The 23,166-nt window shown below is 41.8% G+C and overlaps 1 protein-coding gene across 1 annotated transcript in view; it reads left to right on the top strand.

The window, feature by feature from the left end:
- The window catches only part of LOC122551354 (SH3 domain-binding protein 4-like), a 66,059-nt gene that overhangs the window by 15,258 nt on the left and 27,635 nt on the right, over positions 1–23,166 (top strand). The window contains exons 2-3 of the mRNA XM_043693095.1: positions 12,060–12,293; positions 19,121–21,489. Coding sequence (XP_043549030.1) covers positions 12,176–12,293; positions 19,121–21,489 — 2,487 coding nt within the window. The 5' untranslated portion in view covers positions 12,060–12,175. The remainder of the gene's footprint in view (positions 1–12,059; positions 12,294–19,120; positions 21,490–23,166) is intronic.

Consider the following 23,166-nt stretch of genomic DNA (forward strand, 5'->3'; position numbering starts at 1 on the left):
ATGTTGTATTCTACTAGAGTCATAGAGATGTACAGCATGGAAACAGACCCTTCAGTCCAACTCATCCATGCCGACTAGATATCCTGGATTCATCTAGTCCCATTTGCCAGCATTTGGCCCATATTCCCCTAAACTCTTCCTATTCAGATACCCACCCAGATGCATTTTAAATGTTGTAATTGTACCAGCCTCCACTGCTTCCTCTGGTAGGTCATTCCATACACGCACCACCCTTTACATGAAATGGTTGCCCCTTAGCTCCCTTTTTAAATCTTTTCTCTCACCCTAAACCTATGCCTTCTAGTTCCGGACTCGCCAAACTTAGAGAAAAGACCGTATCTATTTATCCTATCCTCACCCCTTATGATTTTATAAACTTCTATAAGGTCAGCCCCAGCCTATTCAGCCTCCCCCATATTTGAAAACTGAAAAAAAAGTACTAGAAGACGTAAGAGAAATTTTTTCAAAGAAGATTTAAAAGTGCAAAGTTGTGCAAAGCATAAGACACATAATAAGATACACAGTGCTTTGTTGCTTGAAAGACTAGTCTGACATGGGTACAGTTTCAGTGAGCACTATTTGGCATGGAATTAAATGTATTCAGGGACCAAAAAAATTGTGTTTCAACCCAATGTTGTGTTTGTAAATGTCTCTGCCTGCGTTTATGAATTATATCATCACCCGAATTAGTTTATGCATTCAAGAAACTCTGATTGAGGAATTGAAATTGCATTGAAAGACTGAGTAAAACTCATTTAACCATTACTTTTTTTTCTCTGAACATATGAATGCAAGGTTGCTGAAATGTTAGTTTCTTGCATTGTACATCAGGCTACGGCAGAATCATACAGCCGTGTTTGTTTACACTATATTGTCTCGGAATTGTTTCAGATGTGAAGTCTACTCTTGAGGTTTGGTTTGGTTTATCTTGGATTGGTTTTCTGTCAGTGTTGAATATGTTTATACTGGTGATACAAGGTCAGGTGAAAGATCTGTCACACTCTTCAATTATCAGTGTAAACAGGGAATATTTTGACTTTAGAAAGGGATTTTATGTTGTGGTAATTCATTAGTCTAATTCAAGTAATTACAATGGCCAGTTGTGGGGTGAACAGAATTTCTATTTTCTCGTAGTGCATGTCCTGGTTCAACATTTTAATTTGGTTGTAGATATTTGGGCTATTGGTGCTATGTATTATTTCTGTCTCCCACAGCATTACAGTATGCAACACCCCTACTATAATTCACCTTCAGGTTTCTCCACATTTAAGAATTCTTCCCACCCTGTGTCATGAGTTTCATGCCCATATTTCTAATCTCTGCATTCATCCCACTGCTCTAGTCCCCTCTTGAAACACCCGCTCATTACCATCCCAATCTCATCCTATGTTGTGTGTAGGTGTTGCATCAGTTGTATGACACTTGGAACTTTTACTATAAATTCTGTGTCCTACGTTCCTGCCCGTGACGAAGGAGCAGAGCCTCAAAAGTATGTACTTCAAAATAAACCTGCTGGACTCTAACCTGGTATTGGGTGAGTTTTAATTTTATCCTACATTGTTCATTCTCACCTTTCTTACTAAACTACTGCTCATCCTCAGTAATTACAATCACTAATTTGTTTTAAGTTGCCCCCTCTTTTCTGATTCAGTGGTTACCTTGTCCTTTCAGAGAAATTCTCCTGAACGTATTCACGTCCATGTCATTTCATGTGGCCTCTAATTTGTGCTGTCAGTCAGAAGGCTATCCCTGGCACGGTGGCTCAGTGGTTAGCACTGCTGCCTCACAGTACCAGGGTCCTAGGTTTGATTCCAGCCTCGGGCAACTGTCTGTGTGGAGTTTGCACATTCTCCCCGTGTCTGCGTGGGTTTCCTCCAGGTGCTCCGGTTTCCTCCCACAATCCAAAGATGTGCTGGTTAGGTGAATTGGCCATGCTAAATTGCCCATAGTGCTAGATGCTATAGTCAGAGGGAAATGTATCTGGGTGGATTACTCTTCAGAGGGTCAGTGTGCACTTGTAGGGCCGAAGGGCCTGTTTCCACACGGTAGGGAATCTAATCATAGAACTTAGAACATAGAAAACTACAGCGCAGTGCAGGCCCTTTGGCCCTCGATGTTGCGCCGATCCAAGCCCACCTAACCTACACTAGCCCACTATCCTCCATATGCCTATCTAATGCCCGTTTAAATGCCCATAAAGAGGGAGAGTCCACCACTGCTACTGGCAGGGCATTCAATGAACTCACGACTCGCTGAGTAAAGAACCTACCCCTAACATCTGTCCTATACCAACTCCCCCTTAATTTAAAGCTATGCCCCCTCGTAATAGCTGACTCCATACATGCAAAAAGGTTCTCACGGTCAACCCTATCTAAACCCCTAATCACCTCTATCAAGTCACCCCTAAACCTTCTTTTCTCTAATGAAAACAGCCCCGAGTGCCTCAGCCTTTCCTCATATGATCTTCCTAACATACCAAGCAACATCCTGGTAAACCTCCTCTGCACCCATTCCAGTGCCTCCACATCCTTCCTATAGTATGGCGACCAAAACTGCACACAATTCTCCAGATGCGGCCGCACCAGAGTCTTATACAACTGCAACATGACCTCAGGGCTCCAGAACTCAATTCCTCTACCAATAAAAGCCAGTATGCCATATGCCTCCTTCACCGCACTATTTACCTGGGTGGCAACTTTCAGAGATCTGTGTCCTTTATCTCTCATTACTTTCCAATCCTTCTTAGTCCAACCTGGGAGTAAAATCACTTAGAGCTGCATTTTCAAAGTTCCAAATCCTAGCTGCTTGACTGCATTTGCAAGAAAGCCCTGGGATGGATTCTTTCGTGTTAAGATTGAGACAGTGTTCTGTTGTCTCTACACCTCCACCTCTCTTTACCACGAACTCTTCCCAGGAAACCAAGCTTGCCTTAAGCTCCCACTGACCTAACATTGAGCCTCTCTTCCTGTTGTTTCTCTGCTATTCATCCATCTCAAGCTTTCCCAAATTTGGGAGAGCTGTCTCACAGACTAGTCAAGCAACATCCTGACAGTCATACTCATGGATTCATACATTACAATGTCCTAGACATCACTTAAGTTCAAAACATCGACACTCTTGCTCCTCAGATGCTGCCTGATCTGCTGTGCTTTTCCAGGTCCACACTTTTCATCATCACCATAAGTATCCCTCTATATATGTCCCGTCCCACCGGCAGGACCAAGCTGGTGGCACAGTGGTATATCATTGGGAAGGAGTTGCCATGGAGGAGCTCAACATTTACTTTGGTTCTCATGAAGTCTTAAGACTTCAGATTAAACATAGGCAAAGATACCTCCTTTGATTACCACATATTGTCCTCCCTTGGTGGATGAATCAGTCCTCCTTCATTTGAAGAAGACCTGGAGGAAGCACCGAGGGTGGCAAGGGTGCAAGATGTAGTGTTTGAACTGGTCGGGTCCGAAAGGGCATAGCTAATGGACTGGGTCTGCAGCAGGTGGTGAGGGAAAAACATTGTTGACCTCATCCTTACCAATCTGTGGCTGCAGATATAGCCTTCCATGACAGTAACCGTAAGAATGACCACTAGAATCGTTGTGGAGGCAGCGTCCCACCTTTGCATTGAGAATGCCCTCCATTGTGTTGTGTGACACTATCACTGTGCTAAATTGGACAGACTTCGAACGCATCTAGCAACTCGAGACTGGGCATAAGACTTCATGAGGTGCTGTGGGTCAGCAGCAGCATAATTATATTATAGTGCAATCCACAACCTCATGTCCCAGCGTATCTCCCATTCAGCCATTACCATCAAGCCAGGGGATCAACCCTGGTTCAATGGAGAGTGCATGAAGGCATGCCAGGAGCAGCACCAGGCATACCTGAAGATGAAGTGTCGACCTAGTGAAGCCACCAAACAGGACTACTTCATGCCAAACAGCATAAGCAGCAAGTGAAAGACAGCTAAGTGATCTCGCAACCAACACATCAGATTTAAGCTCTGCAGTCCTACCACATCTGATCGTGAGTGGTTGTGGACACTTAAACAATGCTTTGGAAGTCGAATCTCCATGAATATCCCCATTCTCACTGATAGATGAACCCAGCACACCAGTGCGAAAGACAAAGCTCAAGCATTCGTGGAAATCTTCAGCCAGAAGTGCCGTATAGATGATCCACCTTGCCCTCCTCCAGTGGTCCAATATCAGTCTTCGGCCAATTCAGTTCACTCCATGTGGTATCAAGAAATGGTTGGAGGTACTGGATACTGCAAAGATTATGGACCCTGACGTTCCACTGATAGTACTAAATGCTGACCTTATCGAGGTTTATAAAATCATGAGGGGCATGGATAGGATAAATAGACAAGGTCTCTTTCCTGGGGTGGGAGAGTCGCAACACTAATATCTTTCTGGCAATGTGGAAAATTGCCAAATACCACTATATCAGTCTATTGTCAATCACCAACAATGTTGTCAAGCAGCACCTGCTCAGCAATAACCTGCTAAGTGGTGGCTAGTCCCCACCAGGAACCCTCAGCATCTAATACAGCCTTGGTTCAAACAAGGACAAAAGAGCTGAATTCTAGAGGTGAGGTGAGAGTGGCAGCCCTTGACATCAAGGCTGCATTCGATTGTGGCATCAAGGAGCCCTAGGAAAACTGGAATCAATGGGGATCAGCAGGTAAACTCTGTACTAGGTGTAGTCATACAATGCACATTTGCTGTGGCTGTTGGAGGTCAGTCATTTCGGCTCCAGGATATATCTGTAGGAGTTCCACAGGTTAGTGCCCTAGGCCCAGCCTTCTTCAGTTGCTTCATCATAAGCTCAGAAGTGGCGATGTTAGCCGATTGTGCAATGTGCAGCACCATTCACCACCACTCAGATACTGAGGAGAAATACAACAAATTCTGGGCTTGCCTGACAAGTGGCAAGCAACATTTGTACCCCACAAATGCAAGGCAGTGACCATCACTAAGAGGCAATCTAACCACTGCCCCTTGACATTCAATGGTATTAGCATAATTGAATCCCCCATTATCAACATCCTGGGGGTTACAATTGACCAGAACCTCAACTGGCCTCACCACATAAACATAGTGGCTACAAGAGCAGGTCAAAAAGCTAGGAATACCACAGCGATTAACTCAGCACCTGACTCCCCAAAGCTTGTCCATTATCTACAAGGCAGAAGTCAGGAGTGTGTTGAAATACTCCCCACCTGCCTGGTTGAGTGCAGCTCCAAAAACATTCAAGAAGCTTGATACCATGCAGGAGAATGCAGGCTGCTTGATTGGCATCATACCTACAACCATCCATTCCTTGTACCACCAACACTCAATATCAGCAGTGTATACCATCTCCAAGATGTGCTGCAGAAAATCACCAAAGAGTTTTAGCCAGCCCATCTCCCGTGACTGCTTAACAAAAGATTGCATTCACACTTATAATGTTCTTTTCGTCATCATCCTCCTTAAATTTTCATAACCTTCTTTTCATCTAGCCCTGACTTTTGTTCCATTGTTCGCTAACTTTCAAAGGTTCCTGGTCACTCAATGTCCCCAAGATAAAGTTGGCAAATTTGGGTTAAATCTCCTTATGGTTGCAATCTTCATAACCTTCAAATTCTAAGATTTTAATTATGGAATCAGAGCTGTACAGAGTCGAGAGTATTGTGCTGGAAACGCACAGCTAATCAGGCAGCATCCGAGGAGCAGGAAAATCGATGTTTCGAGCATAAACCATTCATCAGGAAGGGTCCTCCTGCTCCTCGGATGCTGCCTGACCTGCTGTGCTTTTCCAGCATCACACTCTCAACTCTGATCTGCAGTCCTCACTTTCTCCATAGAGCTGTATAACATGGAAACAGATCCTTCAGTCCACCTCATCCATGCCGACCAGATATCCTAAATTAACCTAATCCCATTTGCCAGCATTTGACCCATATTCTTCTAAACCCTTCCTATTCATGTACCCATCCGGATGTCTTTTAAATGCTATAATTGTACCAGCCTCCAATTGCCACTTAGGTCCCTTTTTAAATCTTTCCCTCTCAGTTTAAATCTGTTTCTTCTAGCTTTGGACTCCCCTACCCTGGGAAAAGACCTTGTCTGTCTATCTACTATCCTATCCATGCCCCTCATGATTTTATAAACTTCTAGAAGGTCACCCCTCAGCCTCCGATGCTCCATAGAAAACAGCCCCAACCTGTTCAGCCTCTCCCTATAGCTCAAATCCTCCAACCCTGGCAATATCCTTGTAAATCTTTTCTGAACCCTTTCAAGTTTCACAACATCTTTCCAATAGCAGGGAGGCCCAAATTGAACACTGTATTCCAAAAGTGGTCTAACCAATGTCCTGTACAACCACAACATGACCTCCTAACTCCTGTACTCGTTACTCTGACCATTAAAGGAAAGCATACCAAACGCCGCCTTCACTATTCTATCTACCTGCGACCCCACTTTCAAGGAGCTCTGAACCTGCACTCTTTGATCAGCAACACCTCACGAGGAACTTAGCATTAAGTGTATAAGTCCTGCTAAGATTTGCTTTCCCAAAATGCAGCACCTCGCATTTATCTAAATTAAACTCCATCTGTCACTCCTCAGCCCACTGGTCTGATCAAGATCCTGTTGTAATCTGAGGTAACCTTCTTCGCTGTCCACTACACCTCTAATTTTGGTGTCATCTACAAACTTACTAACTATACCTCCTATGTCCATACCCAAATTATTTACCTAAATGCTGAAAAGTAGAGGACCCAGCACCGATCCTTGTGGCATTCCACTGGTCACAGGCCTCCAGTCTGAAAAACAACCCTCCATCACCACTCTCTGTCATCTACCTTTGAGCCAGTTCTGTATCCAAATGGCTAGTTCTCTCTGTATTTCATGAAATCTAACCTTGCTAACCAGTCTCCAATGAGGAACCTTGTCAAATGTCTTACTAAAGTCCATACTGATCACGTTCACCACTCTGGCCTCATCAATCCTCTGTTACTTTTTCAAAAAACTCAATCAAGTTTGTGAGACATGATTTCCCATGCACAAAGCCATGTTGACTATCCCGAATCAGTCCTTGCCTTTCCAAATACATGTACATCCTGTCCCTCAGGATTCCCTCCAACAACTTGCCCACCACTGACGTCAGGCTCACCGGTCTATAGTTCCCTGGCTTGTCTTTACCACCCTTCTTAAACAGTGGCACACGTTAGCTAACCTCCAGTCTTCCAACATCTCACCTGTGACTATCGATGATACAAATATCTCAGCAAGAGGCCCAGCAATCACTTCTCTAGCTTCCCACAGAGTTCTAGGGTACACCTGATCAGGTCCTGAGGGTTTATCCACTTTTATGCATTTCAAGACAACCAGCACTTCCTCCTCTGTAATATGGACATTTTCAAGATGTCAACATCTACTTCCCTACAGTCTATATCTTCCGTATCCTTCAACACAGAAAACAAAATGCTAAATACTCATTTAGTATCTCCCCCATCTCTTGTGGCTCCACACAAAGGCCGCCTTGTTGATCTTTGAGGGGTCATATTCGCTCCCTAGGAACCCTTTCGATGTGGGACTTAGATCAAGAAGAAAATGAAGAATAAATATTGCCACAGACGAGAAGTGTAAAGAGATTTTTTGTGAAAATTGAAGTATAAAAGGTGTCAGTGCAAACTTAATAAACTGCCTGTGTATCATTGCATGCAACATTCAAAATAAAATGGAGAAGCTAATGGCTGGGGAATCAAAATTGGAAAAAGTATTTACAAACAAAGTGACCAAGCTGTGGAAATTCTTAAAGCGGTTGCTATTTGAGTTAAGATGAAATATATTTCTCTTATTAAAAAGAATCATACAACCCATGAGTCCAACATTCTGGATGGGTTGGCCTGTAGTTTCCATTTAGTTCTTCCAAAATTGGTGAAACCAGCACAAAAGTTTGTAGAATTTTAAGCACACGTTACATTCCATGCATGTTCTAGTTGTTTATTTGCTCTGATGTGAAAAAAAAACATTGCCCTGGAAGCAGGTCCATTGCCAAAACCGGCTCTGCTTCTTGATCAATGCATCACAACTTGAGGTTTCCATTAGTTGTGCCTACTTGAAGCAAGCACTGAATATTAATTTGGTTGCTTTGGGTGAGAGGACAGAAATGGCTACCTATTTTAAAAACTTTTAAATATCATTTTCTTAACTTGTATTCAGAAATTGCTGGTTGTATCCCAACGGGACTAGCAAATGCTTTTATATCCTTCTAAAGAGCAATTTTCAGGACTGTAATCAAATTCCACCTGCTCTCTGGTGACTAGATACTTTGATTTCAATGTTTTTTAAATGATGAACCCATTTGCAGCTCCATTGGGTTCCCACTTGTGAAATTATTTCCGCAATATAATTAAGCGTCCATTTTTTAAAAAAAAATTCTAAAATGCTGACTGATTTTTCACTGGTTTATGGCTGATCTTGCATTTTGACTTGTGCAATTGAGTTTGTACCAAACCTTGAGGGAAAGTAAATACTTCTCAGAACTGGCACAATTTTCACCTGGATCGCTGATTCAGTCCAGAGCAGAAACTTAAAATGAAGTTTTTAAACAAAGGCACACGTGAAGTACTTCAAAAAGGAAAAGACGTCCTAAGGCAATAATAAACTGTTTGGAATGAAGTCAGAAAACAGTCCAGCAGGCAAAGTGGAACTATTAAATTTGGTTGTCAAGTAAAGTATTCTACAGCCACATAAATAACAAAAGCTTTGCAAAATCTTTGAGATGGCAAGTTGATAAACAAACAAACAAACAAAAGTAGTGAGTATGAATCCCATGATGTCTGGGTGGATTACATTGAAACATTTTTTTCAAAAAGTTATGAAAAAATGCTGGAAACATGATCATTTATACATTATTCTTTGCTAATGTATTCATTAGAAATGACTGCATTAAGGAGGGAGAATGAAGAAGTCTTGGGAACTTAGGAAAACTAATGGAATTGTTATTTAAAGTTGGAATATAAAATGGCTATAAGTTGAAAATATAATAAAGGCAAATCCTGCACAGATGTCAAAACGGGTGGATTATGTTCCTACATAGGACAAGAGACCAGAACTAGTCTATTTATGAGCACCAGTCCATTGTGAAATTAATATTCAGCACAAGCTTCCTCTCATTCTTCTAACACAATCAGCACAGTATTCTCTTTTCCCTTCTCCTCATTCTCTGATTCTAATTTTCCAACTAACATTTAGTATCCTTATCTTTCCTGCCAGTGTGCCTTCTGCTTAGCGAGGCTGAAATGTGTTTGCATTCTGCCTAATCTGCATTTATAATAAATAAAACTTATTGTAGTTATCATAAATTTTGAAACCATCCAGAAATAAATCTGGTGTGAATTGCAATTTTAAAGATTTACAGACTAGGATTTCAACATTGGATTTGTGAAATTAGATTTCAAAAGGACAAGTAATCCTTGACTAGCATTGTCTTTGACAAAGTAACAAGAGCCATCAATGGTAATATATCTGTATTTTCAAAGGGCGTTCAACAAGTAGACTAATCTCCAGCGTCTGCAGACCTCACTTTCTCCTCGAAGATTTAAACTTAGAACATGTAGGGTCAGGGACAAGTAAAAGAACGAATAGATAGAAAGAAGGGATTTGCATTTATATCATGCTTTTCATGGTCTTGCTACATTTTAAAGCACAGCTGACTACTTTTAAGATACATGAGTGAGAAGCACACAAAGGAGTTAGTTACTCAGACTGGAAAATGGTGGCAAATAATACAGGGGCCACGAACACGGGAATCAGGAGCATGTTTGTAAAATTTAACAGGGGTGTAGCTATTAAAAGAGGTTGCAGCAAAATACAGGATGACATTCGTACATAGAACAGAGATGTAATAGATAAAAGAGCTTCAACATAGACAAGTGTGAGGTAATGGGCATCAGTCAGAAGAAAGATGGAAGTCATCTCTCATTTCTAGACAGTGTGTGGAGAAGTTATGTTCATAATCTGACCTGATTAGATTTTTCTTTGAATATTCTCTTATGGAATAATGCAGTTCTTCTTAGCTAGTTGTGGTTCAGTGAGTAGCATGCTTGTCACCTAGTCAGAAGCTGCACTTAGTATACGTCCCAGCCCAGACAAAAAAAATTCAAGACTGAACTTCAATTCAGTACAGTAAGAGTACTGCACTGTCTGAGGGGCCATCCTTCAGGTGTGTTATTAAATTGAAGGTCCCCCATGCCCTCTCAGGTCAATCCCATGGCACCACTTTGAAGAAGGGCAGAGGAGTTCTCCTTGCTGTCATGGGTAGTGTTAACCATTCATCTTGGAACCAAGTGATCTGGTCTTTTATTTTTAATTGTTTGTTGTGTGTGTGCAAGCTGGCTGCCTCTTATATTGCCAGTGACTACACGTTATAAAGAGCTTCATCAGGTGAAAAGAGCTTCACAATGTGTAGAGATTGTGGTAAGTGCCATAGAAATATTGACTTTTCTAAATTCTGATGTTTCTAATTTACCTTTGTTGACAACAGAGGGAACCTTGTTGGATATAAAAGCCATTTGGAACCTTATTTCATACACATGGATCTTGTGTTCAAATACAAACAGGGCAATCGGGTGCAGGAATAGGTCCCTCAAATCAGCTTCACCATTCGATAAGCTCGTGGCTGATCTGATTCTGGGCTGCAACTGTATTGCCTGCTATACCCTTTGACTCTCTTGTCAATCAATATTTAACTCAGCCTTTCCTGCTGTCTAGTGAAAAGAATTCCACAGTCCACTGACCCTTTGAGATTAATTTTTAGTCTCTCTCAGTCACAACAATTTTTTAAAAAGTGGTTTTCCTTTTTAACATGTAGCTATCATACTTCAATGAAGCTGAAATGATCCAGGTCAACAACAAAGGAGAGCCAATTCCGATGTGTTCATGTTTACAGTTTTATTACCTATAACTAAACTCTCTCTACCAAGAAAAGCGACATCAAGCGTACAAACACAAGGAATGAGCTTACAAAGAGGCTGATGGGGGAGGGTATGTGGTCCAGCCAAGAGGGTAAAGACAGTTGCGGTTTACATTTTTCTTCAGAGCCTTTGCATACCAAAGTGAAACTTGGATCCAACGGTTCAGTTGCTTTATGGTTTCCCGTGTAATGGCAAAGGTGCAGATGTCTTGGATTGTTCAGTAAATTACTGTTGTTCCAAGTTGCTTTTCACCAACTCAGTTTTATTACCCATAACTAAACTCTCTCTACCAAGAAAAGCGACATCAAGCGTACAAACACAAGGAATGAGCTTACAAAGAGGCTGGTGGGGGAGGGCATGTGGTCCAGCCAAGAGGGTAAAGACAGTTGCGGTTTAAATTTTTCTTCAGAGCCTTTGCATACCAAAGTGAAACTTGGATCCAACTGTTCAGTTGCTTTATGGTTTCCCGTGTAATGGCAAAGGTGCAGATGTCTTGGATTGTTCAGTAAATTACTGTTGTTCCAAGTTGCTTTTCACCAACTAGTTACAGAGCTTTAAGCAGATTGAGAGAAAGAAGAGGTCTGAGTATCCTTGCTGTTGTCAGTCCATGTCACTTTTTCCCTCTTTTTGCACAAAGCAAGCTGCAGAAGTATGAATGACTTTTTATTCCAAGTCTAGCTCCATTGTCACTATCATTGGACATTCTAAAGGTAACTATTCATCTCTGCTATGTGAATTATGCAAGTTTGAGTAAGACGTGTGAAGATTTTGATACCTCACTGAGCCTCTTGGTTAAGATGGTAGTCCTTCAGCCAATGTTGTATATATCATGCAGGTCGCCTGGATTTGTCAAGTGATCACACCATTTTTGAGTCAGTAGTGACTTTACTAAACCCAATTCTTGCATACTCAAGAGAAGTGATGAAAGTTGAATATTTATGGTCTATTTTCATTTGCTTGTAACAATTTACAATTGGAAGTAATTTCTGTGCAAGCCATGAGTTGACTGGAAGAATGTATTTGGTAAATTTTGGCACATTTTTAGAGTCTATATCTCCTGAACTGATGCAGAGTTAATTGATTTATCTCCTAGATGATCAGCATAACAAGTGAAACTGCAATCGGTAAAGAGCTGGTCGTCGGCTTATAAAAACTGCTGTAGATGAACGACCTTTGTGTCTAGCATTAAACCTGATAATCAAAGGAATTATGGCAGCCCAGAGAATTCGTTCCACCAACACAAGTGGACTCCCTCGGTGTAAATCTGAAGGAACATTAATCGACTTGAATGATGGATTTTCCGATCTTGGTATGAACGATGTCAAAGGTAAATATTTGTGATTCATATTTTGTTAACCATCACAGAACAATTGCATCATTAGGTAGTCTGTAGATTTCTCAGATTTCTGGGGGCGAGGGGCATTTGATTTAGTAAATTATTACTTTTTTTAAAAAAAAACCTCCATTACAGTTCAATTTGTTCTAACCCTTGTTTTATTGATGTCAGTCTCTGATGGCCAAACCTCATCCGAGTTCAACTCAGAAGTGTTTGTGCTTTTTCACAACTTGATCTCTGCAACTCAGAATATAACTTGCAAGCAGTGGATGATGCTTTATGACATCCTTTGCTTTTTTTTAGTAGCTAAGAACCAACAGATGCTGTCAGCTTTCCACTGCCATCCCAACAAGTTTGCATTCCATCAGTGGCACTGGTCTCTAACTTCAACATGCTGTTTTGAAGAGGCTCATAGTGAAATAGCTGTAGTTTTGGCAAGTTACTCCATTGGTAATCTACGAGGGATACCCTGTGGGTACTTTTCATCCCGAATCATTCTAATTGCTCTGATGAGCTCTGAAAGGTTGATCCATGCACAGAATCAAAGAGTTGTTACAGTAATGAAGGAGGCTATTTGGTTATCTTGCTCATACTAGCCATCCGTATGAGCAATTCGCTTTTGGTTATTCTCCTCTCCTCCCTGTAAGCCTGTATGTCCTTCCTTTCCTGATAGTAATCCCAATCCGACTTGAGTGTCATGGTTGAATCTGCCTCCACTATTCAGTGTCAGGCCATATTCTTGTTTTAATCACTTTCTACATAAAAATGTTTATTCTCATGTCATTGGCAGAAGAACCATGTTGTCCTCTCATTCTTGGTCCTTCTAGCAAAAGGGAGCTTTGACTCCATCTTCGCTGTCCATCCCTCTCACTATTTTTGAATGACTTCATCTCCTTTCACCCTTTTCCAAGGAGAACAGTCAACTTCATTTTATTCTCTGTGACAGAAATTCTTTCTCACTAAGGCCACGTGTGTGAATCTTTTCTGCACTCGCTCCAATGCCTTCACATCTTTTGTTTTAAGTGTAGAACCCAGAACTGGGTATAATGCTCCCGCTGAGGTTGAACCTGCAGGTCCTGCTATGACAGTGCCTTCCAAACCTGTGACCCTTACCATCGGAAAGGTCAGGAGCAACAAACACATGGGAGTATTATCTATCTGCAAGTTCTGCTCCAAGCCACAAGCTGGGCTGACTTGGAACTTCCTCCCTCTTGGCGTTAAAAAAGTATCTCCAGTGCAGTGGTTCAAGATGGCTGCTGAGCACCATCTTCTTGAGGGCAATTGAGGATGCTCAATAAATGTTAGCCTAATTAGGAATAAGAGTTTAGCTTAGAGTGGTGCTGGAAAAGCACAGCAGGTCAGGCAGCATCCGAGAAGCAGGAAAATCGACGTTTTGGGCAAAAGCCCTTCATCAGAAACGATTCTTGATGAAGGGCTTTTGCCCGAAGCGTTGATTTTCCTGCTCCTCGGATGCTGCCTGACCTGCTGTGCTGTTCCAGCACCACTCTAAGCTAAACTCTGGTTTCCAGCATCTGCAGTCCTCACTTTTGCCTAATTAGGGATAACCATATCCCATGAAAGAATTAAAAACTAATTGAATTCTAGTGCGTACTGGCTGAGAGAAAATATCAGAGACCAAAGAGGAAAAAGCATCAATCGCTTTTTTTTCTGATCAGCAAATATGACTTCTCAAGATAAGTATAGAAAGACCTGAAATAGTTCACTGCTAAGCAGTGTTCTTTTTTAAAAACACACATTGAATTGCTCTCGGGTATTGAAAGCGGACTTTCAGCTCCCAGCAAATGTTTAACCAGTGAGGTTATCATGATTTTGTTACCCGCTGTATTAACTTAGGCTGGTTCAAATGTTACAGTGCCCCAGACTTGCATGTTGTGGCCTGTTCTGCCTTGCTGCAGAGTGCCAAGAAAGATCAATCTGCAGAAATCAGGAAAGCTCCCATTAGGTAAATGGAAATAATGAATTCCCCATGGGTTTGTTGACGTGCAAACGGTGCAGTAATCACTCCAGAATATCTCACTGTAGGAGTGCTGTTTGAGAGGCAGTCGAGCCCTGATTTGTGTCCTGGTGGTTCATTAAAATTGAACGAATCTTTTGTGCAGAAGAATGAGGGTCAGAGTTGATTTTCATTGGGCTTGAGCCAGCACATTGCTCAAACGGCTGCAATGCCAGCCAAAAGCCAACTCTGAAATTGACCTCCTTTACTATTGACAACTATTATTGTTAATAGGCAATATGCACTCTTCCAGCTGAATGAATGGGCCAGTCAGGTGATGATATCTGCAGTCCTTACTTCAACAATGCAGTGAATCTTTTAAAAAAAAAAATCAACATTAACAAGAATAAAACTCTGAAAGCCCCATGCTTATCTTTTTCTTTTGTGTGGCTGTTTTACACTTGTCTTTTGGTGGTGATTCTCCAACACCGCCCCCGCCCCCCCCAGTCCCCGCCCAACTCCAGGGTGATTTGTTAATTCCATGTGGGTTTTAGCAGCCTGCTCCCCTTCTGTTTGGAAGCTGCAGATGAAGATGAGGCCTTGTGTCGCACAAAGTGTTTTACTTTGCAGATCATGAAACTTGGAACTGATACCTGACTTGGTCGGAAATTGCAAAGCCTTTGAAATGGATAATGGGTAGATTTCTCCTCCTCACACTGTGGCTGTGGTGTTGAATGGCTCACCAAGCAATTTATCTCTTCAGGGCTCTAGTAATAAGAGGAGTCCATTCAGTACTCCAAACCTATTGCGAGTTTAATGGTAGCTGATCTGTGTGTTAACTCCATCTCCCTGATTTGATTTTGTAATACCATTTTGTATTGTTACCTAACAAAAATCACTCACGCTCTATTTTGAATTTGGCAACTGACTGCCAGATTCATCGGCTTTTTGAGGGAGAGAGTTGAAGATGTCTACTCCCTGTTGTGTGACATTGTCGCTCAGAGGCTTGGCTCGAATTTAAAGTTCTGATTCTTTGTTCTGGTCATCCTATACCTTATCCAACCTTTTAATCGTCATACACATTTCAGTGAGCGTAATCAGAAGAGTATACATTTATTGCAAACATTAAAATATATGTTGTACAAATCAAGATTCTTGCTGTTTACTATTTGAGCAGATTCCTGAGGAAACTTGGTTTGACAGCTGATGTGTACTGTTTTTAAGTGTTCAATTACCAAACTTTTCAACATTGCATTTGAAGGAGTGTTTCTGTTATTTGATCTAAACGCTTTCTCCTTAGACTTTTCCTGCCTTCAAATTAAGCCAGTTTGAATCGCCTGGTATCTCAATTGCAAGCTCAGCCGACTTGCTCCTTCCAGTCAGTGTGGGAAGTTGTCAAGTTTAGTAAGCTGTCTGGTTACACATGTGAGGGAAGGAGGATGCAGGATTCTTTCCCATATGCCAGTCAGTTTTCTGTGGTTTGTGTGGCACAGTTACTAAGACTTGAGAATTGCTGAGCAAAAATGGGCCAAGGTTAATCCTGATCATCTTGGTAATTGAGTGATACCACATAACAGGGTTGGTGACTAGCAATCAATCTCGTGTGAATCTGAAATAGAGGCAGACATTTCAGAAGAAGAACCATCATAATGTAGGGGAGTATCTGCAGTATCTTCTATTCACAGAGCCTCACCTGTACATATGTAAAATTTGAATGTTTTTCTTGCTTAAATTGAGTAAGATCCCATTCTTGTATTTCTTGTGTGGCAGTCTTCAGTGTTAGAGAAGGTGATGTCATTCATTGGTCTGCACAATTGTCAATTGGACAGAAATGATAAATTAGTTACAGCATAGTACCAGGAGAGAAGAGATACTATCATTCTGATGATGCATCAGAACTCCAAAGCACTTGGATATATTGAGCTTTTAATTCCTACTCATGATTTATTTTTAAACAGAGACCTCTACAGCCAAAATATGATCGTGCATATAAATTCAGTTGCAATCTGACAGAGTACTGTGTGGGTCAAAAAGGATAGCGCTGGAAAAGCACAGGAGGTCAGGCAGCATCTGAGGAGCAAGAGAGTTGATGTTTTGGGCATAAGCCCTTCATCAGGAGTGTTTCTATTGAAGGGCTTATGCCTGAAACTTTGACTCTCCTGTGCCTCGGATACTGCCTGACCTGTGCTTTTCCGGCACCACCCTTTTCGACTCTGACTCTCCAGCATCTGCAGTCCTCACTTTCTCCTAGAATACTGTGTGGACTTATGGAATGTCAAACCTGCACAGTGTCAAACTTGTGTTGCAGCACTCAAAGTGCACATTGGTTATTCTAATTGTTCCTCACTTCCAGTTGTTGTCGATATCTACAGCACAATGTTTGTTTGCTTGGCAAATGAATGATTGTCAGTAGGCAAGTGGTCAACATATGGTTTTACCAGCGAGACAGGATTAATTACTGACTTTGTAGTGAAAAGACTCCTGGGTAGCAGTGACCATGATATGGTTGACTTTTACGCACAGTTTAAGGAAAAGAAGTATGAGTCAAAGATTGCTATGTTGAATTTGAACATGGGCAGTTATGTGGGCATGAATGCAGAGTTGGTGAAAATGAATTGTCAACTTAAGTCAAGAGATGGGTCAATTGAACTGCAGTGGCAAAAATTTGAGGGGATATTCCAATAAATAAGGAAAGGTCTAAGGGACATACTTGCCACCCATGGTTAACTAACAGTCAAAGATAGTATCAAACTTGAAAGACGTATGATTATGCAAAGTAAGTCAAAGATCGCACAGAATGTAAAAGACAAAAAATAATTACTGGAAGATTAATAAGGTGGGAAAAGTTCAATGACATGAGAAATTTGGCCAGAAGAGTAAAACAGGAGAGGTTTCTTCAAATATTGAAATTAAAGTTAGTGAAGTAAGTGTTAATCCTACAGAGGCTGAGCCGAGGGAATTAGTAATGAAGGATAAAGAGATGGTGGATGAATTGAACGGATGTTTTGTGTTGGCCACCATGAGACAGGATACATGGAACATCCTGGAAATAACTGTAAAGCAGGATTTAAAATTGGAGGGTGACTTAAGAAAACTGCAATTACCAGTGGAGTGGTGCTGAGAAAATTGTTGAAACTGCTCGTTGACAAGTCCCCAGGTCCTAAAGGATTTCATCCTGTAGTCCTAAAAGAAGTACCTGGTGAGATATTTTGACGTATTGGTTTTAATTTTCCAAAACTCATTAAATTCAGTAAAGTTCCTTTTGATTGGAAAATAGCTTATGTAGCTCCTTTATTGAAAAAGGAAGGAATGCAGAAAGCAGGAAACTGCGGGTCAGTTAACTTAACATTTGTCAAGGGAAGAATGTTATTCAAGACATTATAACAGCACATTTGGGCACGTTCAAGGGCATCACTGTAGTTTTGTTAAAGGTAAATCATGTACAACTTATTTATTGGAGTCCTTTGAAGGATTAACTTGTGCTGTGGATAAAGATAAACCAGTGAATGAAAAGTATTTAGATTTCCAGAAGGCATTTGATTAAGTGCCACATCAAAGGTTGTTAAAGAACTTAAAAGCTCACAATATTGTGCAGACATGTTGGTTTGGATAGATCATTGGCTGGCTAATGGGGGGCAGGGAATAGGATTCAGGTTGGCAGGGTATCATGACTGGTGTGCCACAGGGGCCAGTGCTAGAGCTTCAGCTCTTGACAATTCAAATAAATGACTTGAATGAAAGTACGGTAGCTAAAATTGCTGATAACACAAAGGTAGGTAGGCAAGTGAGTTGTGAAGAAGGCATAAAGAACCTACAAAGGGATATAGATTAAATGGTTAGGCAGAGATTTAGCAAATGGAGTATAGTGTGGGAAATTGTCTAATGGTGAGATGATGCAGAGAGATCTGGGTGTTCAGGTTCATGGATCATAAGGTTAGGATACAGCTACAACAAGTAATCAAGAAAGCTAATAGATTGTTATGTTTTATTGTTAAGAGGAATTGAATGCAACAGTGGAGAGGTTATGCTTCAGTTGTACAAGGCATTTGTGAGACTATAACTGGAGAACAGTAGTGGTCACCATGTTTAGGGAAGGATCCTAATATACTGGGAGCACTTCAGAGGTTCACTAGACAAATACCTGGAGCGACTGGATTGCCTTATAAGGAAAGGTTAAACAGGCTTAGCCAGAGTCCTCTGGAGTTTAGAGGAGTTGGAAGTGACTGAATTGAATAATATAAGATCCTGAGGGGACTTGACCTGATGATGTTGAAAGGATGTTTCCTTATGTGGAAGAACTAGGGATCATAGTTTAATCATAAGGGATCACCCATTTAAGACAGAGATAAGGAAAGAAACATTTTCTCACGGAGGATTGTCTTTGGAATTCCCTTCCTCAAAAGGATATAGGTGAGGTTGCAGAATTTTAAAATGTTTTTAAGGTGAAGGTGAATTGATTCTTGATTACTGGGGGATTAAAGTCATCGGGAGGTAAGTAGGAATGTAAAGTTGAGGTTAAAATCGGATCAACCATGAGCTTATTAAATATGAAGCAGGCTTAAAGGGCCAAGTAGCCTCCTCTTGTCTCTTGTTCATGTGGTTGTGGTTGTATTTGCATTTGCTCTAGCTTTTTGAAATATTTGCTGAATGGCATTTACCTGTAATATATTATTTATTGTATTTATATGTAGTACTGCGTTTATCAATTTGATATATTGGGTATATTTTTTCTTATTGAGCTGTTGTTGAATTTGCGCATTTCTTTTGCTTGAAATGGTTAAATAGAATGCTAATGTCAAAAGATATAATCTTGGTACTTGAGTAACCCTACTTGAATTATTGTTTCTTTTTTCTAAATTTGCAGGGCCCTCTCCTAGTGCCTTGCGGTTGGATTCATCTACATCTTTTGGAGATGCACGTGAAGTTGTGGCGATCAAGGATTACTGCCCCACTAATTTTACCACACTTAAATTTAACAAGGGGGATGTTCTGTATGTTTTGGACACCTCTGGATCTGAATGGTGGTATGCCCACAACAATACTGAAATGGGTTACATCCCTGCTTCATACGTTCAACCTGTTGTCAGGAGCTCTTCCCTTCGAGACAGTGGAATGGTGGACAACATTGGGGACAGTTCGGACGAGGGTGCCAAAGAGATCGACTTATTTGGAGAGTGGGGAGACGTCTTTGACAAAATAACTTCAAAGCCCCAACATAACAATCCATTTTTGAATGGCTTGACATCCTCCAATCCATTTCTGGACAGAAACAGACAGAGCGTTAGCTCCAACAATCAACAGACAGCTAAATCGGAAGTGGATTTACTTTTGTTTGACTCTGATACCCCACCTTTTACCAGTTCCAAACCATTAACAGCTAACAACTCAAGTCATGATGTTTTTGAGGAAGACCTATTAACCAGCTCCAAGGCTGAGTTTGATCCGCTTCTCAATAGGAACAATCCCTTCTTCAGAAGCAAGCGATCATACAGTATGTCTGAACTTTCAGTGTTGCAAGCCAAGTCTGAAGGAGCTTCCTCTTCTGGGTTCTTCACTGGCATGCAGTCTCCAGATCCTGAACAGTTCAAGAGCAGGGAGGACTTTCGAGCAGCTTGGCTTAACCACAGGAAAATGGCACGCTCCTGCCATGATTTAAATTCTCTTGGACAAAACCCTGGATGGGGTCAGACACAACCTGTGGAGACTAATATTGCGTGTAAGCTGGATAGCAGCGGTGGGGCAGTTCAACTACCAGACACCAATATCACTATCCATGTACCAGAGGGACACGTCCTTCCTGGAGAAAGCCAGCAGATCTCAATGAAAGCCTTGTTGGACCCTCCTGTGGAATTGAACAATGACAAATGCACAACCATTAGCCCCGTGGTGGAGATTAAGTTAAGCAACATGGAAGTGAAGACGTTCCTCACCTTAGAAATGAAAATTTCTGCTGAGTTAAAAGAAGATACGGCAATCAGAAAAGATGCAGTAATAACCTGTCTTTTCAGCGACAGCAAAGACGGGCCATTCTCGCCCATGCCTCAGGTTTATCACTATGGCGATACGGTGCAGGTGCAGCTGGACAATCTAGAGCCTTGCATGTATGCTGTTGTGGTATCTCAGGCCAAAACGCTGCAGTACCCTGACACAGTGTGGGATTGCATTAACAAAAACATCACAGTCGGTGTTTATGGCCCTAAGCACATCCACCCTTCCTTCAAGGCGGTGGTGGCTGTGTTTGGCCATAACAGTGCACCCAAGTCATTGCTGGTTAATGAAGTAGGCCGAGAGGTTTTAAGTGCACCCCCAGTGGCTCTACAGCTGTGGGGCAAGCACCAGTTTGTGCTAGCCAAGCCGCAGGACCTGAAGCTCAGCATCCATCCCAATATTTCCAACTACGAGATCAAAGCTGCCGACCAGGTTAAAGTCGTCCGTGGATTTCAGGTGAGGCTTGGGAAGGTCAGCCGCCTCATCTTCCCCATCCATTCGCGGCTCCCAGAAGAGCTCTCGGACTTCACGCTGAGGATCCAGGTGAAGAGCGACCAGGAGGTGATGATCACACAGTTCTGCGTGAGGACGCCGCAGCCACCTCCGAAGTCCGGGACCCGGAACAGCGGACAGAGGAGGTTTCTGAAGAAGAAAGAAGTCGGCAAGATTGTTCTGTCGCCCTTGGCTGTCACAAGTAAATATCCCGCCTTTCAGGACCGCCGTGTAAACAACCTTAAGTATGGCAAACTGCTGAAAACTGTAGTAAGGCAGAACAAAAACTATTATCTCTTGGAGTACAAAAAGGGAGATGTAATTGCGTTGCTGAGTGAAGAGAAGATTAGGTTTAAAGGGCAGCTGCGAACAAAGGAATGGTACACTGGGTACTACCAAGGCAAGATAGGCCTGGTGCATGCCAAGAACGTGCTAGTGGTTGGCAAAATTAAACCAAGCTTCTTCGCTGGGCCTGACCTCACCACCTCTACACTCTTGGACCAGATTCTGCGTCCCAGCAAGTTCCTGACCTACATTTATGCCTCTGTGAGGATGACACTGATGGAAAACATCAGCAGCTGGAGAGCATTCGCAGACGCCTTGGGTTACAAAAACGTGCCACTTGTCCACTTCTGCAGGACAGAGATAGACAGCGAGCCAGAGCGCGTGGCGTCTGTCCTGGAAAAGCTCAAGGAGGACTGCAATGACACTGAGAACAAGGAAAAGAAGTCCTTTCAGAAAGAGCTGATGGCTGTGAGTACCCGTTAATAGCTATAGTATAGTCTCTGCCTTCTCTTAAGTTTGCTAAGCTACAGTTTTAGCGTTGTAGTATTGACTAGAAACTTGCTGTTGTTCACTGAATTGCAGGACAATCATTTTGCATGGGTATGAACCATCTTGTGTAGGGTAGTATAGGATGGTATATGATCCTTACAAAGTCACTGTGTTTTGCAGGATGCCTTCACATATTTATGTGGAATGCCAGCCTTTATTAAACGCAATGTCAAGACTTTTTAACTTTTTCGCTGTCAATGAGACCAACTGCAAGGAGTACTCCAAAACAGGATCGAGCTAATTTTTCAAAAACTAAAAGTTGCACAGCAGCTGTTCTGATGTCAGGGTAACAAACAAATGTGAATATCTTGTCAAAAACCTCTGTTTGAGTTTAGTCTTGAATTATCTAATGAGGAGCAGGTGTCAAACTATGGTCAGGAATATAAAAAGTGATTGTTTATTAACATGTATGTGCGCCAATCCAATGAAATTCAAAAGCTTTTCTTGAATTACTTGTGATTTCTAAATGACAGCCAAATATGAGAAGCAGACCCTGCAATTTTATCATATGAAGGGGAAATCTGTCAGTGACTACTCTTTGAAATAATCAGTCTTGTTTCAAATTATTTGGTCTTAAGGAACCTCAGTTGGAATACTCAGAACAGTTCAGGGCACCCATATCAGGGAAGATTTTAAGATCTTGGAAGGCAACAGAGGATTTATTGGGATAGAATCACCGAATGATAACAGCATGAAAGGAGATCCTTCAGACCATTATATCCATGCTTAGTCTCAGCATGCACAACACACCCAGTCATAATTCCCCCATCTTGATTACAGCTTGCTATTTTTTTTGTTTGTCTCCAGATAGTTATCCAAATCTCTGTGAAATGTTTTCCTCATGTTGCTGTTGCTTCTTTTGCCAGTCATCTTTGGATCACAGCATCGTACAGCACAGAAGCAGACCATTCGGTCCAACTTGTCCATGCTGACCAGATATCCTAAATAAATTTAGTCCCATTTGTCAGCATCTGGCCAACGTCTTTCTAAACCTTGCTTACTCATATATCCATCCCAATGCCATTTAGATATTGTAATTGTACCACCCTCTACCACGTGGGTGGCACGGTGGCACAGTGGTTAGCACTGCTGCCTCACAGCGCCAGAGACCTGGGTTGATTTCCCGCCTCAGGCGACTGACTGTGTGGAGTTTGCATGGGTTTCTTCCGGGTGCTCCGGTTTCCTCCCACAGTCAAAAGATGTGCAGGTCAGGTGAATTGGCCATGCTAAATTGTCTGTAGTGTTAGGTAAGGAGTAAATGTAGGGGTATGGGTGGTTTGCGCTTCGGCGGGTCGGTGTGGACTTGTTGGGCCGAAGGGCCTGTTTCCACACTGTAAAGTAATCTAATCTAATCTAATCTAATCTTCCTCTGGCAGCTCAGTATATGCATGCACCGCTGTCAGTGTTTTCTGATGTTTGACACAATGAGAACACTTTCTCCCTGTCTACCATGAATTGGAATTCCTCTGTCAAATTTTCTGTCAATCTTCTCTGCTTCCCCAATCTTATCAACAACTTTAAGTCCCTCACTTTTGGAACAATGCTTATGAATAATTTTTGCTCTCTCTCTCTCTCTCTCTCTCTCTCTCTGTCTCT

The sequence above is a fragment of the Chiloscyllium plagiosum genome, chromosome 7, assembly GCF_004010195.1.
Source record: "Chiloscyllium plagiosum isolate BGI_BamShark_2017 chromosome 7, ASM401019v2, whole genome shotgun sequence".
NCBI lineage: Eukaryota > Metazoa > Chordata > Chondrichthyes > Orectolobiformes > Hemiscylliidae > Chiloscyllium > Chiloscyllium plagiosum.